Below are 19,542 nucleotides of genomic sequence, written 5' to 3' on the forward strand. Positions count from 1 at the left end.
GCATTAATGCTCATTGTAAAAATTAATATTTGTTTGTGAAACAAAGATAACTTTTTACAGTCTGCTATTCATTCGAATAAAAGATTGTTCAATACATAAAAAATTTACTGGCCGACGGTTTTCTCGTGAATAACTAATTACAACTCATTTTGTATATATTCCTTATCATTGTCAGACTGTAAAAATCGACAATCTTTTTTTCTGCCTCTAGCTGATAGTCTAACCGTTAGTTTGTCACTAGTTGAATACTGTTGCTATTCAAGTACTGCTCACGCTACTAATGTAAACTAGACTTTTAATAAAAATATAAATTTATAAGGTAGAATTAAAACCAAATATTATAATTAAGAAACTAAGTTTAATATGATCGATAGTCAAATTAATTGTTCATATAATAAATTACTTAAATTTTAAGTGAAATTATACTATTTGAGAAGCAAACTTTCAAAATGCAGTAGATATCAAAGAGTTTTAGTCTTACTTTTCATCTAATATTCCCAAGTTTTAAAACAATTCATAAATAGAATTGAAAACCCTAATCTTACAATATTCGCATATACCATATTTTAGTTTTATGTTACCCGAAAATTTTTGTTATCAAATTGCTTTCTGAATATTTGCTCTCATAGACATATATTTAAATTACTCTTGATACAGGCATGTACGGAGTGATTCATAAAACATGGAGCATGGATTCTTTGCTTGAAAATAAGCAATATAGTTTATATGAACGTAGGGTAGAAAATTTTCGATACAGGGTGATAAAGTTTCAAAATAAAATGATGATAATGATAAATGGATAATCATGCGTTTATACAATCTTTTTTGTTATTTCCATTAAACAATTTACAAAAATAATAAATTTTGTTTTGAAACTTCATCCTGTATCTCGAAAATGAAAAGTTTAGATCATATATTCATATAAACTTTTTGCTTTTTTTGTTGCAAGGAACCTATGCTTAAATTTGTAAATATATTATTGAATCTCCCTGTATATAAATCAGTATATAACTATGTGGCCCTTCTTTTATAATGCTGTGTCTATTCACACGGTAGCGATATTTGCCTGCTTTATGGAGTACATTTCTAGTATTTTCTCAAAAATTTGACTATAACGATTTACCTTTTAATGAGTTTCATTTAGTTTCTAGTAAAAGTGGTGAAAAAACTACGCTACCGTGTAATTAGACGCTTAGTTTTAACAACGTTTAATTTATTCACGCCTCAGACATTTTTTCCTAAGTACAAATCGAATAAAATTAAAAAAAAAATAATTAACATAATAATCAATTTTATAACCAGTTATAAAGTTGATAAATAATTTATTTAAAAATAAAAACTTAAAACAATTGATTTAAATAAAACATTCCTATTTAATATTTATTTTATTTTTTTGGAAAATTAAATTTTTATAATTACAATTAAAATAAATAAAATTTATTTCAAATAAGATGACACAAATTGTGGCCCATTTTAGTGAAAGTGGGACACATTTCTTTGCTAAATTATATTCAATTTGAAGTAAATTATATTTCGTTTGGATAAAGTTATCCGTTGCATTGGAACAAAAAAAAACTAAGTGAAGTATTTTTCAAGACATCAAACACGATAGATTAGGAGGTCATCGTAACAAGTTTATACATCATTTACTTGATTGAAGAAACTTTCAATATTTTGCATTCTCAATTGTAGTTTTGTATATTACTCAAATTTGAAGTAGGCTTCAAATATCGATACTCAAAATAGTAATGGAAATAAAGACTACATAAGATTCAATTATTATTTAAGTAAAACTCAGGTTCAGTATTCAGTTTTACTTACTCTTGTTGACAAGACTCTTGTAAAGTTCTTATGTTTTATCTTTTGAGGGATTAACTTTACTCTTATGGCTTGAAGATGGCAAGGAAAATTTCACAGACAGAAGTGGGCTTGAGAAGATCTACTTATACGAAAGGATAAAAGAATCACATAAAATTAGCAATAGTAAATGATATATAAATTTATGATGACCTCCTGGCCCATGAAAGTGAAATTCTATATAAATATTTGCACTATAAAAAGTTTTAAAATAATACACTCAATATTAATCAAATATTTCGATTTCAATCCTTCGATCTACTCTTCTTAGCAAAGGCTGGAAAATGAATTTTTCGTCTTCGTCGTTTTATTTCTTCATCAACAATTGATGAATCTGTTGAGCAAAAATCATCATCGTTTATTGTGAGTGGTTGATCTTTAATAATTGCTTTGTTTATACGCATATTTGGAAGCGATCGTTGTGATGGCGATGATTTGGAGTTATCTAAACAAGTTTCTGAATGGCAAGCTTGTTTAGATAAGGCAGTTGGTTCCGCTTCTAGTGTTGCTATATTTGTATCTTGAGAGTATGAACGTACCATAGGACCCGCTGGAGGGATATTATTACCACTGTTGGTCCGTCGTGGAGGTGGTTGTGGTAACTGGTATGGCATGGATTGTTGTCGAATTTTTGAGCTTTTTATATTTTCTTCGCGTATTTCTGGCGTACTCCTGTAAAAAATAAAATCCAAATCATTTATTTTTCTAAATTATGGATTAAGGTCATTAATATACTACTGCAGATAAGCGAAATAATTAATAACGATTTCTTTTAATTGTCTTTGTGAGCACATCCATAGCGCTTCGTCTCGTTCTAATTACCAAGATCAGAGACAGCTCAATGCAATATGATTATATGAGTGAGTGTATGACGTTGAAAAATCTGCTTATTGAAACTGTGATTAAACATCAGAAAAATGTAATGAAATTTATAGTCCACAATACAGCATCCTTTATCAAAAATGATTTCTAACAGACTGAAACTTTGAAAGTATTTCTTCATTATGTAGAACGTAAAAAATTTTTATTTGGAAGATTTTTTTCGATTCCAAAAACTTTTAATTGTGTCTATCTTGAATTTGATACCCGTTTTTTGTGTGTTATTCAAATATGAATAAATGTTTATTATTTAATTATAATATAATTATACTATTTTACTTTAAAAAATTTTAGGGTGTTCCAAACTTTACATATCACTTGTACGTTCCTTACTTATATATGTCTCGGTAATCAGATACCACTATATGCAGGTCATTTGACCTGCATAACGCTCGAAACACTTAGCGTAACGCTCGGAAAATTATAACATCGTCTTCTTAGAAAGCTTTTGTATTTGGATATCCAGCCTATGCAACAATAGCTTCTTCTTTTATTTATTACGCTGTGCGAGGTTCAATTTTAAATTTAATCACTAGTCAAAATGTAAATCTAGAGGAACGATTTTTATTTTAAAATAAGTCAAAAAATCAATTAAAAAGATTAAACATGTTTATGATCATAAGATTGCAAGAGAAATTTCGTTTTAATCCGAGTTGTATTGAGGTAAAAATTATCGATTTCTTAGAGGCCAATAATTGGCTATTTTTATATAAAAAATTAAATGAATACGATGGTAATTTACTTACTTAATACATTGTTTTGAAGTTTTTCCACTTTTTAAGGAAAACGGTGCACCGGATAAAAAAAGTAAAAGCCAAAAAATAAATATTTTAACAATATATGTCGTATAAGACTAGTTGCGGCATTTTATCTTGAACAGTTCAATTGTTATAAACAAATTAAATCAAACATAAACAATTTGTTTCTGATTTTTTTTCTGCTCAACAAAGTTTTATGGATATTTTATTTCGGTCGAAATGTTGTGTTTTGATCATAGAATACACAGTTTTTGCTGGTTATTATATCTCACAAATTTGTTTATAATGGATTTTTGAACTTCTTAATCCAAATGAGCACGAATATTAATAAGAACTAACAACTGCATAAGGTTTTGCTCCAAAAATTTTTATTTTTCACTACTATTTTATTTGTTGTATACTAATTACTATATTTTTTGTAAAGAGTTTGCTGCTTGACCCGTTTATGTAAATATAAAATATAAATAAATAGAATAATTATTATCTTCTTATTAGAATAAAAAAAAAAACGGTTATCAGTTTAAGATTATGGCGTAATTAAAAATTTTTTTACCAGTACTAAGTAACAAAATGTAGGTAATTTTGTTTTTTTGGAACTTCATATCTTGCTCAATGTTCATTCGAGTAGAAGAAAAACTTTTTTATTTTGCGATAGACCTATCCAACGATACCAGTTTTATTGGTGGGTGTCATTAGATGTAAAAGAGAGTAGAAGGTTTTAAGATTTATGAAATTTGATTTTTGAAACACAGGCGGGCATGGTTAAAATATAAAGATTCCTTTTTTGCCATTTTTCACCATGTAGTACACTTATTGCCGAAATACAATAGTAGCTCAACTTACACTTCATCTCCAATCAAAAACTGTACGGTGTTATTTGGAGGTCGTTGCTGACTTTCTGAATTATCATCATCGTATTTTCCATTTTCACTTCCTGATGAATCTTGTGTGTTATCACGCCAAGCTGCTACATTACCGTAATATCCTATAATAACAAGAGAAAACAATTTCTATCCTACTAAAATTTTTTTTTTCAATTTTCAAATCAAATAATTGTGCAAACCATCACCTGCAAATTCAAGTGTAAAATGGACTCTTATGATAAATATAAATGCTATAAATTTACTAAAATTTCTACTCTACTAATGTTCTACATCTAACTTACCTGTTTTATACCTAATTTTTTCAACCAAAATTCTTAAGAACGAATTTAAAGATGTGAAACTAAACTCTAATATTACACGGAGGCTCATGATAAGAATTCTACTTTCTAAAAAGTATTTTCCAAGTTTATTTTTAACTGAATTTCTGGCTGATTGAAAATTTAAGCATAATTCGTGAACAGCTTATCCCAAAGTGTTGGTTGCCAAAGTAATTAAAATTTTTGAGGAATTTTTGGATTGATATTATGAGATTAATAAAAAAATTACAGAATGCTTCGGATTTGACACTGAAGATCTCGTTTTAATTAACATTAACAGTTGTATTTCTTTTGCTACATTTTCTAAAAAATATGCAATGGTATTCTGGCAGCAAATATAGAAAAATTAAAAAATAATAATGAAATATGCAACTAAGTATGAATGAATGGTCAAAGATCACAGGCAAACAGAATGAGATTGTGCCGAGAGAGATGATGGTCTGGATTCTATGCTTTGCATTCTCGTGACCAAATAGAATTCGATCTACTGCAGCGGATCAATGGTTCAATCTATGGTAGAAGTACGTAGAGGCTGCCTGTGTGGCAAATTACTTACTGGTTATCTTATATACAGCGGTTGGGCATTTTAATATATGTATCTGAAAATCTCGCCAGAGGCGCAACCTGTTTGATGGGGGCATCATGTTCTGACATCAGGTTTGACCTAGTTCTTCGGGTTTTTTTAATAGCAATTTAAATTCTAAACGGTAAGAGGATATAATAACATTTTAAAATAAAAAGTTGATTCTTAAAAAAAGTAACATTTTTCATCTAAATCGTTTTTTCAAAAATCTTCAGCTTTCGAAGGAAATGCAACTTAAAAATACATCATCATTGCATTTAATCGAAAGAAATACGCTAACTACGGAAAAGTGCTTTAGTCAAAAGTTGTCAAAGGCAATAAAAGACATTCGCCTATGTCCATGACTTTGATTTACAATTATCGATAAACTTTAACCGTTTTTTCTTTCGATTAAATACAATAATGACATTTTTAAGTCACATTTCCTCCGAAAGTTAACGTTTTTCGAATAAATGGTTTTAAAACAAATTGTTAGTTTTTTTTGTGAGGATCAACTTCCTAATTTAAAGTGTTATTCTACCTCTTACCGTTTAGAACCTAAATTCATTATTAAAGCAATCCGAAGAACTAGGTCCAATCTGATGTCAAAACATGATGTCACGCATCAAACTCTACAATTTTTGTTGAGGTCATTTTTTAATTAATAGGTGGCACTTTTGGCGAGATATTCAGATGCATAAATTAAAATGGCCCATCCTGTATAAGTGAAAATATACATTTTAAATTTGCTCTCAATTCTAGGAAAAGATTTTAAGATATTGTTTAGATTCAGATATTTATGAATGCTCCATAATTGAATTTTACAAGTAGATTTTTAACTTGAATTCTGTATAGTAATTGTATATCTAAGCCTGATAAGGAAGAGGCAAATGGTGCACATGGCACAAGAGGGAATATGAAGTAACGCTTCCCAGCTATCATTATAAACGAAAACGACAATTTGTATTATTTTACCATTCATGATGATTTGTCTCGTCAGTTAATTAGAACGATGATTGGATTCTGAATACTTATGAGAAATTCTACTCAATAACTCATTTTAAGTTTTCTTGAAATGACATTTTATGGCATGGAGGAAGTGATGTTTCAAAACTACATATCCTATAATCTTGTTTCAGAAGTTCATTCAAGGCATATGCGGATATTTTACATATCAGATAATTATATTGTAAATCATTTGTTTAAAATATCAAAACCGTAAAAATAAAATTTGAGCTGTGTTAAATGTTTTGACTATAAAGGTAGAGGGACAAAATTACTCTTTTTATTTCCAAACTATATATTAATTTTAATCAAAACGAGATAAAGAGATTTTAAACTGCCCATTTGAAATGGAAATTTCTCAAGAAGAAACCAAAATTCCGATAATACAAACTGCGTGTTTAAATTATCTTAAAGCTTTGGGATACGCCGAACTCAACATATGTTTAGGATAATCAATTAATCCTAATAAATGTATCTTAACAATAAATCTGGATATAATGTTTTTGAACGGTTATCTACAGAGGGTGATCGGAACAAATGATCAATAATCTAGAGGGTGTCACATGTTACACCGAAACAATAATTTTGCTATAGAGCTACAGGCGTTAGAAACTTACTACAGGCATATCAAGTCGAATTTGTACTGTATCTGACGGATTTTCCTTGCTGAAGTTGTTGATATTTTTGATTAAAATATTTTTAAAGAAATTGCGAGCCAAGACCTGTTGAAGAAATAGCAATAATAGCTCTAAATATAACAAGCCGTTTGAGAAAGACCAAAATGTTTAAACACTTAAAGAAATTTTGCATATCTTGTCACATCCATTTTTCTAAGAATTGTTGACATTTTTATAAGAAACTTTTTAGCTATTTAAAGTTTTGCTCTATCTCTAACGGTTTGCTATATTTAGAGCTAGTTTTACTATTCAACAGTTTTTGGCAGTATTATGTCTCACAATCTGTTTAAGAGAAAAACTTTAATTAGCAAAAATGTTTCTCATAAAAATGCCAACAATCTGTATTGGAAACAATTTTTCGAAAACCCCAATGGATGTGTCTGCGATACGTATGCACAATTACTGTAGCTCCGAAGGGGGTTGTTTCCGAGCACAATTCTTATATCAAAAATTTTGTTTTAGTGCATCTTATCAGCCTCTAGATTAATAACCAATTGCTCTGATACACCTGATATATGAGCTGATATAAATTATAAAGAGTTTTTAATAGAAAAATTGCATTAGTAAAAATAACACGGGGGAAAATGATTGTCATTTCTCATGCTATAACATTTTTCCAAAATTAGGATGAAAAATAATGAACATGACAAAAATATTTCATTCTACAATTTTTAATTATTAAAAAAAAAAAAACAAAACAAAAAATTTGCACAAAATTGTTATAAAATTAGAAAAAAATCAAACAAATAAATTTTACAAAACATATTCTTATAGATTTCGATTTCTATAAAATTTATCTTAAAGAAAAAAAAAAAAGAGACAGTTATTGATTGACTAGCTATTTTAATTCTATAAAAATAAAATTACTGTATAAATTTAATTCAAATGATAAAATTATTTTACTTATTTGTAAACCAGCGAAATTAAACATTGATTTTAGAAAAATTAAAGAAAAACGGACTTTAGTATGGCCGTTGATTAAAAAAAAAAAAGTTTAAATATCTTGTTTGTAATTAACTATAAGCGGGAGGGGGAAGTTATTAACCAACTTCGAACCAAAAGAAAGGGTTGTCGATCCGTGGGAATTTAAAAATATAGAATTTTCCTCTAAACCACGAGATAAATTTTGTATTCCGAATTCTTATTTAAATGTTTGGCTTGATATTTTCGGAGACAAAGGGGAAAAGCGGTATGGTTCTTTTTCATTTGATACGATTATTTGTGCTCCATAGTGTAACTTTCAGGCATAAAACGTAACGATCAGTGATATTTAGAGCGTGAAAAATGGTAAATTTTACAAATGCATTTGTTAATGCTATTTCATTTTATATAATAAAATAAGTTTTATTACCATCGTCAATCAGGTTTTATTATATAAGGATTTTCGTATAGTTGAAATAATTAACTCATTTGCTAAAAATTATAACACTCGTAAAATTTTGCAAAAAATTTATTAGGATTAAAGGTAATAGTAAAACATCATTGTGAAAGAAAATTTGCCTTCTTTGTTTTTAATATTTTAATCTCGGTATTGAGTTAAAAAGGGCCTAGTATATGCCAGTTTATGCAAAGAGCGCGAAGACTTTCAATTTTAAGCAAATAGTGGGAAGATAAAATTTAAAATCTATAAAAAATCGATTTTTGCTTGAATTTTTCTACCCATTGATTTTTTAACTGTCTAATTTTACCGGACTATATATTAAAAAGGCCAAAAACACACCGGATGTGACTTGATGTGTAGGAACTAAATGCCTGGAAACTTGTTAAAGTAATTAGTAGAGTAAACTAAGAACTTTGCGAGGTAAACTAAATGATTAACAACATTTGTTCGAAACATTTTTTCGTAAACCTCATAATTTTAGTTTATTTATAAGAATAATAGCATTACAAAATATAAAGAATGTGTACGCACTACGCAGCCATATGGTTTCAAATGTAGAGTTATTATTTATTTTAACTATCTCTTAACTATCTTCATAAAGAGCTTCGTGTGTGTATCAGTTCGTACCTTGGAAATTGGCTTTGAAATATAAGTGTGAGTATGTGTTCCAACAAACAAACTTTGGCGCACTACGGCTGCTTACACGCAGTATACATTTTTGGATCAATGGCCTATCTCAATTATTCATCTATATTTATTTACTATATTAGTGGCATATTTATAAAAAATACCTGTATAAATTTTTTATTTGTAGTAATTTTTTGAAGTTTTGTACTTTTTTTCCAATTATTATTAGAAAAGGAAATTTAATAGTTATTTGTATCGAAACAAGCTACTTTACTAAGGGGAGTGCACTAAGTGTATTTAAGTGTATTTAGGTAAGCCAAATTATCATAAATTCAAACTTTTTCGAATTTTAAACAGCATAATAATCATTTATCCAAGTGTAGAAAAATAGAATCTTTGTGAATATTTTTAAAGCTTGAATTTTGATAAAAAGTTTACACCGATGACACCGGTTGTATCTAAATCACAAAGATATATCTAATAACACTATCACATACTTACAAACGCTATTTTCAAAACTTTTTTGAATTTTATAAGAATTCTATTAGCTTTGTTTCTTAAATGTTTATAAATTTTGTTTAAAACATTTCCCTAAAGTTCAAGTTGTGTGAATAATTACAAAAAAAACAAAAAAAAAAACAGTTTTACTTCATTGCAACCGTCGCCTTGCCTCAGAAAAATTTTACGTGCAGGAAAAACTTGTTATTAAAGTAAATGAAAAATAACTATTGCATTTACTTTACAAGTTTTCATCATAACATATTTTAAATTTCTAATACTAAAATAAAATCGAAAATTTCTTCAGTTTAAAAAAAACTGAGGAATGTTTGAAGTCTACAAAAAATAATAAAATTATAGCAAGCGCTGTGAATATTAATAGTTTCACTGGAATGATAGTAAGATTGTAATAAATATTTTGTTTTTGTCCACAGATCTTATAGATCAAATCATCGAGATTCAAAGTGTCATGTTTCACTACTTCATAGAAAAAAATTTAGTATCGTGCCCAAGACCAAAAATGTTATGAAAAAAACAAGTGTTATATTGAAATGAATGCACATTAAGTATTTCTAAATAAAAAAAATATTGCGATTTTTTAACAAGAACTTGAATTCAATCAAAATTTAAGTCATCATCAAGCGAAGCCTTACCTGTAGCTCCACCCCCACCACATAACGATCCTGTATCATCGTCTAGATCATCTTGACTGTTACTAAGGCGGCCTAAAAAAATAATAATAATTTAAAATAGTGTCACACTTTTGGAAAGAAAAAATTAAAGCTTTTTTATTACCTCTATAAACATTATTTCGATTTCCAGGCCCATACTTGTTATATAACATATTTTCTAAATTGGTAAGTCCGCTATTGTTAATAATACTAAAACCGCATAGAAGTTCAATTTGTTTCCATCGATGAACACGTTCTTGTAATTCTTGAGTAACTTCATTTAATGAGGTACGTGCTTCAACTATACTTCGATCAACATCATCAATACTTTTTCCATGTGTAGAAACAAATGCTCCAACTAAACTTGTACGTTTCTTCCGTAATTTTTCACACTACATATTAAAAAAACACATTTAAAATTAGTTAAGTTTTCGAAAGTGGCACTACACAGTTTGAAGGTTCAAAATATTATTTAATTTAACTGCTGCTAATACCTTGTAAGTTAAGTTAAAAAACATGTTTAAAAAAACGGTTCAATTTAAAAGACTTTCAACACCCAAAATTATCTAAAAGTTAATACGAGTATGCTGAATAAAGATCACTTTAAATTAGAAAGTCGTTCTTAGTTAAAAGGTAAACATTTTTTATCTTATGTAAGTAAAATAGATCCAGTAGAAAATGATTAAAAAAAGAGAGAGAGAATTTTCGTTTCAATTCTGTCGAATCTATTCATAATACTGTATAATTATGGAAAATACTGTATACTCATTATGTTAAATCATTGACACAAACCTATCTTTTTCTACAGCAATTTTACTATCGGGTTAACAAACCTACATGAACAAACTTACCGCTTCTCTAGCTTGTTGTAATTGCTTTTCCGCAGCCATTTTCTTTTTAATGTACTGTTTATTTTCTAATTCATGTGTTAATTGTAGCCAATGTTGTAATCCAATTGGAGCAGACCAACATCGATCTTCTAATTCACCTTCAGCTCTTTGTAATTCACCTCGTAGCATCTGTCATAGACAACATACAAATATATTTTGACATACAATGTAAATGAAAAGTTTGTTACCTCAATTTCAGCTTTTAATTGTGATACTTCTAAATCTGAATATGAAGTATGTAAATTTGTATTATCACCACCAGCTTCTTGTAATCGTTTCTCTAAATTTTGTTTTTCCGTTGTAACACTCTCTTGTTCCAAACGTGCACGTTCTAATTCTTTTTGTAAATTTTCTAAATCTATTTCAGCTTTATGTAAACTCTCCATGTCACGCATCATTCTATTTAAATGTTTACGTGAATTTGTATGTTGTTTATATGTATAGTAACATCCAGTTAATGCACCAATTAATAATGACACTAAAATCCAATCTTTCCAATGATGTGAACTATCTAAATAATCATAAATCACGTTTTAGTTATCAAAATATACTTAAACAAATTAAACCTGAGAATACTATTCAAATAATTTTAATTTGCTCGTTTTCTTCAAAATTTCACACAGGTCTAAATAAATCAATTTACCGTATTTAGAACCGTCTTAAGTCGTAAAGATCTTCAAACTTATTGTTAATCCATAAATTTAATGTTTATTATTTTCATACAAAGTAACATTTCTTATGAGTTTTAATATGATAAAATCAAATCTTATTTCAGAATTGCAGCATTATTATTTTCAAAATATTGAATGGAATTTCGCTGATTTTCAGCACTTACAGGGGGGAGGGTTTTGGAATGTCCTTTTTGAGTTTATACTAGTTTCCAAACATCACATTTAAAAAATTTAAACCTTTAAAAATCATGTTAATATATACTAATTTTGGAGGCTTTCCAAAAAATTGTTCTAAGATAAAAATGTCAGCAAATCATATCGAAAAAAAATGTCTTAACTTAAAATTTGTCGCATCTAGCCATTTTTGGAATCGCTCCAATAAAAAACTGACCAGATTTTTGTCTGCCAAATAGATTTTCTTAGTCTTGGTATCTCAGACAACAAGTAAAAATGGTTTTCACCGGACACTTTACATGCCCCAAAGACACATTTTAGGTTTTTTAGCCATAACTTAAAAAGGATGTCCAGGATAGAAAAGAGTTTTCACCCGACACTTTACATGGTCAAACAACCAAGCAATCAAGCGATTACAACTTTAAAAATTAACTACCGACGATTTAATTATGGATACAAGCCTCTCCAGAGAGCTTTTAAGTAATAATTTTACCACTGCCCTGACTTGGACCCCACATATCCGTTTTTTGTTAAAACATCTCCGTACCTTTTAGGAAATTTTGTATTTTTATCCAAGGTTACTGTTGGGTTTATTTTCGCACCAATGCGGTAACCACAAATTTCAGGGTAGTTTTATAAAAAACCAGTAAAACGGTTAGGTTGAATAAGTTAAATTGCAACACAAAATATCGCACCTATTCTCTTTGGGAGTATTTCGAGGAAGAATTTGCAAAAGGAATGTGTAAAACACTTTCAAAAAATTAAAACAGACATGAATCTAATACTAAAAACAAATTACGGTCGCAGCTTATTTTTATTAACTGGCGTGTGTTAAATTTGATTTTAATTTAGCCTTTAAGTTTTATCACGAACTGGCCAAATAAAAGTGTTCAAATATTTTAAATAGTATTCTAGGTTTCGCCAAATATTACATTTATAACAATAAATTTTACCTTAAAATTTGTTGGCGTATGTCTAGAAAGTTACAAAAATGAATTTAAATATATTCAAACAAACGATAAAACATTTACAGAACCGCTTTTAAAAAATAAACAACATATAATTTAAATAAAATGAAAGTACATCGGATATACCTTGAAGACTCTTGGTGAAAATGTAAACAGTAATTTTTTGTATCACTTTTATGAAAATTACCTCTTTAATATTTAATGAATATTACTTTTAAATTAAGCGAAATACAAATAAATATTAAAGAAACTCTTATAAAATGATCCAAAAATTACATTCCTTTAATTTTCATTGTTTTTTTAAGGCTATATTTCACCGAATAATTAAAAAAATTTAACAATGCGAATAATGCTGTATCGTAACAAAAGCTTTTCATTCTAGGCAGTTTATAATGGTCATGATTTTTATTTCAAGAACAAAGCATTTTCTTCTACAGCTACTAAAGTTCAAAACAAATTTTGCTATCATTTAAAGCCGAATTTAACGTTAAAAAATTTGTTTGGAACAACATTTTTTTTATATATAAATGTAAATTCAGTTTTGTTTGAAAATAATTTTAAAAACGAATCACTGACGATATTCTGATAAAATTAAATTATCATGTCGTTACTGTAATAATTTCGTTAACAATTTTATACACACACTATATGATAAGTCGGTATCTTGTTCAATAAAGGGTCATTGTCTATCGTAAAACGCCATATCAATCAATTTTTGAGAATAGTGAGATTATTCAATTTTCAGGAAATAACGATTTCCATTGCTATTTGGTCAAAATTTAATCTGATCGTAACTTAAATCGAAAAAAAGAAGCAAAACGGGAAAGTTTCAAGTGTATTTAATTTTATTAATTTATTTCAAAATGAGAGAAATAAATTGTTTTGTAGATTTGTTTTCGAAACTCTTTAGTAATAAATTCTACAATTTTTGAGAAAAATCAGTCTTTCCGATTCAAAATCGGAAAACTAAAGTAAGGTCAAATTTTTCGGCATGATCCAGTCGTCTGCTGAGGTCGAAAACTTGAATTTAACAATGCCCCTACATTGCAAACAACATACCTGATAAAACAAAAATACCTGATTTGATGCAACGTTCAATGTTTAATTTGATTGGCCTACTATACCAGAATTAATGTTCAAAGAAATTATAGCAATTTAGATAGCTATGGCGTTCGTTTAAGTCGTATCCAAAAACCATTTTGTGATGAGATACCGACCAATGAAAATGTTTATAAAAAAAAAAAACATCCTACATTAAAGAGGATTAAAGAACAAAAATCTTGAATCAGAAACGAAGAGATATATAAATTGATAAAATTAAAAAAATTATTTGAAGAGGTGTAATTATTTATTATTTTACACCAAAAAAAAAAATTTTGGATAAGGCCCATTTTTTTCGTCCTTAATAAACTTCACAAAATATAATAATAACGATAAACATCAGTGATCCATTTTACATACGCAACTACTTCTTTCATTCGTTTGTATTATTTAAGCGAACTTATACCATGCATAATTTGTGGTTAGTAAATTTTGATTAGAAACAATAATTATTGACAATAGTGGAATACTTTTATTCAAGTTAAGAGTTTGAAATTTTTCAAACCGTTAAAGATAGTACAAGCCCGAATTTAAGAGCTTTGTATGTTTTTAAAATTAATATTAAAATCATAATTGCTCGTTTTAGGTTAAATTACTTTACTTAACATTAGCAGCCTACAAATAAATCATATTTTAATAAAAATAATAATTGGATTAAATCAAATAATTAATAATTACGACTTGAATGGTAATTTTGTAGATATTTCCATGAATGAGAGAATTTGGAAACATTAGTAATTGAAAAAATTTATAATGGAAAACTTTCATAGTAAGGCTTTATTATAATATAGACCGAGTAAAAAACTTTCAGCAATTTAGAACTGTGTGAGCTGTGGTAGCCTCCGTTTAGTATACCCTACCGTTGGATATGACCTTAGGTTCTTCCAAAATATCTTGAAATTGAAATTATTTGCGGTTGAAAGTCGAAAAAGTTTTTAAAAATTGACCCTTATAGAATATATACCCATACCTCTAATTTATTCGAAAATAATAGCACTTACTGATTGTGATTTTATCGGCTCGATAAAACTGAGAAAAACAGAATTGACGCAAAGAAAATACGGTTTTAATAATACACAAACGAAAAGAAACACGAAGTATTTTCGTTGTATTTGTACAAACAAAATATATTCTTCAATTTTGCATATCTTTCGTGATCGAAAATCAATTATTAATTTGCGACTTAGCCAATTAAATTTAATCTTTGAGTGCACAAGATGATAGAATATGTTAATCACCGATAAAACTACAGTTATTATCAATATCTTCAAAAAGTAACAGGCAAGTTTTAATTATTAATAGAAGAATATTAAGTAACGATGAAAAATTAAGGAATCTAATAAAATGTGATTACATGAAGCTAATTCATCGTGCCCAGCGTGAATTTTAACAACCTATTATTTAAGTTTTTGCTCTTGAATTAAAATTTTAAGTTATAATATCGAATTAGCGTTAAATTTATATTAGATTGTGTAATTTTCAAATTTTTTTATAAATGATCTTTACAGCTTCAATAAGGAACATTTTTTGGTAAGTTTCTATTCTGTATGATTTTACACATTTGCCAATCATTTCGGAAACGTAATACTGATTTTAAAACTAAAAATCTGTTTGTGTAGTAGCCCTATTCATTTAATGATTTTTTTTCGTAGTTTTAACCACCGACACAAAAAGAGTGGTGCTGTCTGTCTGTGGCACAGTAGCTTCTTAACGGATGAGCCGATTTAAATTTTTTTGAAAAATAATTTAATGGAGAATGTTCTTGGCTATGTTTCAAGAAAATCGGATCAGTTTGGAGAGAGCTACAAAGAAAAATTTGTCGGAGGTTTTTTAAATTTGAATATTTCGGTTGTTTAATTACTGTCCTTAAAATAAGCGTGATTGGTCATCCATTGAGAGTTAGGTTGAGTATACACGTTACGGTATACCGGGGAGGTTTACGAGTACAGGTAGACCGGAGTGTGTGTACCTATGTAGGCGACCGGAGAAGAATCGGAATTTGATTCTTTCTACCTGCGCATGTGAGTAGACTTAACCGTGTGTGTGTCCGTGCCGCAAACTTGTACAGGTATAAGGTTAGTTGTGTCTAGTTCCTTGAGCAGAAACCACGTCGTTTTTGTTTAGTCGTTTTTTGTTTTTTACCGACTGATTAGAAATCTTCCGGTTTACCGTAGCGTGTGTGTGCTCTAGCCGGTATACCTTACTGCTATACATTTAACTACACAAGTATATCGTAACGTACGCCCGGCCTTAATCTCAAATTTCATGTAAAACCTTCTAAAAAGATAGAAATGCTTCATAATTCATTGGTTTTTTCAATATTAGTGATTCCTGGTGCTTCATGAATTCGTTTCCTGACCCAGGTGGTAAATAAATAATACTTTTTTTCTATATAAAAACGTTTGCATGAGTTAACTTTGAAAAATTATGAATCATGAACAATAAAAAAAAGGGACAAATACAATCAGATTCATTATATTTAGAGCTATCTAAAATAGTTTTATTCCGGAAATTAAAATTTGTTATTTTGTTGTATCCGTTTTGAATCGAATGAGTTCATAAAATAAAATTTTTTAAAAGAGTTAAAAACTATATCAGAAAGAAGCTATAAAAAGTATTAAAAAAATTCGAAAAAATGCTTGCCTTCGTGTGCGGTGTCGAAGTAACAACCTATTATATGAAAATTATTAATTTCTCAGTTACGTATTATAAAATTATATAAAATTCTGTAGCGTACTATTAAAATGGGATATCTTACAAATTGTTTTATGTGTAGACTGCCTTAAAATTTACAATTTCATGCAGAACTTGTATATTTCACTAATGGCGAATCTTTTCTAGCATTAGTTGAACAATTAAATATTTTGTTGTCACAATTCAAATAATTTGTCTTTAAAATAAAAAACATACCAATTGAAATGTATATGTGTACAAATCATCTTACATCGTCACACATGCTTGGAGGGGTTCGCCATAGTGCCCTTGTTAATTTAATTAGTCTTAATTATAATTAAATACAATTCCTATAAACCAAATTGATTTCTTTATGTCAAATTTAAAGAAAATTAAATTAAAATACTTAAGAATAAATTTTTGTATGAAGCGGTTCATAATTATAAATAATACTTTTGGAAATAATTCTTAAAACATATATTTACCTTTTGGTGGTCCAAAAAGTACAACATCCATTGCCTTTAATGAAATTTTTTGTTTGTGTATTGGATCTTTAATGCCTAATACATTACTTAAATAATGCATATTATGTACTGCAAGTCTAAAAAAAAAATGAAAATAAATTAATCAAAAATTATTATTAATACCGGATGTCACAAAAATCATTTTAAAATCAACAGGTAATTTTTACATTTCACATTTATAGAAATTTTTATTTGATTTATCTCATTTGAAATTCTTTCGGAACAACAAAATAAAGAAATGCATTATGGACACAAATATAATATTTGGAAAGTAGAAGATTGAGACTTTTGTTTTAGAGAAATTGTTTTTCAAATGAATATATAATGTTGCCATTATTCCGACCCAAAATTTCTTCAGGCCATAAAAGAACATCGATTTGCTATCAGATCTTTTTTTTTTTTGTTATTATTCACTAGACGGGTATTTAAAAATTTTTTAAATCTTATGAGCTGAAAATCTTGCATCAATATTTACAGAGCATAATCGTCTCAAGACTTCAAGAGCGGCTATAACAAGCTGAAATAATGATACGCATTATGTTAACATTTTTGTTAAAAATACAATTTTTAAGCTGAAAACACCTTAACACATCCAAAAATTGACGCCAGATTTTATTTTATTTGTCGACAATATATTCTTTTTTGTCATCCATATATTCTAACAAATATATTTTATATAAAAATGTGACGAATATTTTATGGTGTTAAAACAAGCCATTTCCTGACTTTTGCAGCCTTTGCGAAAGCAATGATTATTTCCTTTGAAGGTATATTGAGGAAGGTTTGAATATATGATCTTCTGTTAAACTAGAGGTCGTTCAAACCAAAGTGGCACCGAACAAAAGAGGTGTAGATATGAGTGCACATACCTATACATCATATAGGTATGTGCACTCTCTCTTGCACGGTGCCACTTTGATTTGTACGAGCCCTATTACGTATTGATTAAATTTGTATGAATTAAAATATAGAAATATTCTTGAAGAGAGGCCACCGTGATTCAGATATTTTACTGTTGTAAGATGTCTTTAAAACAAAATGATTATACTGAACATAGAAGTCTAAATATGGTCAATATTTATTTATTGAAAGTGCCATGGAGAATACACAAGGAGATAGAATTTCATGTAACGAAATGGATGCCACAATTCAGTAGTGTTCCTTTTGCACAGAATAGTGATTTTAAAAATATGAGGCATTAATGTAGTATTTCGCTCGTAAGTGTTCGTATTTATTTCGTGCAAAAGGAACAATGGTACAAATCAGTTATGTCATTTTGTTGACAAATTTTGTAAATTATCACGCTTAAGTTCGGTCTCCTTGTGCATTTTCCATGAAAGAGACAATTCACGACTCCAAGAACTAGATAGCACTGTAATGGCGGTTGAAGAGGTTGATTGAAAAGGGTATAAATATCTGTCTACATGGTATAAAAAAATAAAAATTCATAGAAAATACATCTTTTTTATGTCATTCAGAACTTTAGTTCGTAAGTCAATTCAGGATTTATGGTTTCTTGGAGCCACAAAGTTATAAGCTGCAAATATACGAATTTTCAGCTATTTATATACTAATATTTTTAAAATTACACGTCCGTATACTTTTTTAATAGTTTTTCTATATTCTAAGAATTTTGAAAATCTAAAATGCAACATTTTTTGTTTGCAGAATCTAGCGATAGGATGTTAAAATTATTTATAGATCTCAAATATTCAATTTTTAATAATTAATTTAACAAAATCTATTTGTCAGATGTATTTCACTAATAATAAATTTAATGTATCGATTATTGATTAACAACATAGTACAAATTTAGACTTTTATCCGCTCATTGATATATTATTTAAAAATAATGAACTGTAAAGCGATTTTAATTAAGTGTTGTGATATTATTTCTCCAAAATAAAAGTCCCAAACTGTTAGTTACCAAATCTGAAACAAGAAAATAAAATTACTTTGGGATAAGTAATTTATTGAAATTACCTAATGACTTTTGAGACGCACTGTAATTTAAAAGGTAAAAAAATATATTTTTTTAAATCAGATAAAATACCTAATAGATAATTATTATCAGATACAAGTAGCAGATTATAATTTGTTATTTTTGAATTGATATTTATTTTTAAATAATTTCATAAATAAATTTTAAGGAGTCATCGATTGGCGCCTATCAGTTTCTTATCATTAAAACTTTTAAATATTTTGTGAAAAATAAAATGGTATAAACATATTACCAATGTGTTATGATTTCTAAATTAAAATAGTTAAAGTTGTTGAACAACATGCTTGTGACTTATTGATGCTCAAATAATTGTGTAATAGTCTTAAAGGTTATTTATAATATTCAATGTAAACTGGTTTTGCACACTATACTTAATAATGTTTATATTAAAACGGAAATTTGTATAATTATGCATTTTTATAT

The 19,542-nt window shown here is 28.1% G+C and overlaps 1 protein-coding gene across 2 annotated transcripts in view; it reads right to left on the reverse strand.

The window, feature by feature from the left end:
• Positions 1-1,528: 1,528 nt before the first annotated feature.
• LOC123299056 (stromal interaction molecule homolog) overlaps positions 1,529-19,542 on the reverse strand; it is a 45,241-nt gene continuing 27,227 nt past the window's right edge. The window contains exons 5-11 of one of the 2 annotated variants that reach the window (XM_044881203.1): positions 17,079-17,194; positions 11,195-11,517; positions 10,968-11,135; positions 10,241-10,508; positions 10,099-10,170; positions 4,338-4,479; positions 1,529-2,529 (exon numbers count right to left, since the gene is read on the reverse strand). In XM_044881203.1, coding sequence (XP_044737138.1) covers positions 2,103-2,529; positions 4,338-4,479; positions 10,099-10,170; positions 10,241-10,508; positions 10,968-11,135; positions 11,195-11,517; positions 17,079-17,194 — 1,516 coding nt within the window. In that variant the 3' untranslated portion in view covers positions 1,529-2,102. The remainder of the gene's footprint in view (positions 2,530-4,337; positions 4,480-10,098; positions 10,171-10,240; positions 10,509-10,967; positions 11,136-11,194; positions 11,518-17,078; positions 17,195-19,542) is intronic. The other variant, XM_044881204.1, reaches the window with a different exon arrangement.

The sequence above is a fragment of the Chrysoperla carnea genome, chromosome 4, assembly GCF_905475395.1.
Source record: "Chrysoperla carnea chromosome 4, inChrCarn1.1, whole genome shotgun sequence".
Taxonomy (NCBI): domain Eukaryota; kingdom Metazoa; phylum Arthropoda; class Insecta; order Neuroptera; family Chrysopidae; genus Chrysoperla; species Chrysoperla carnea.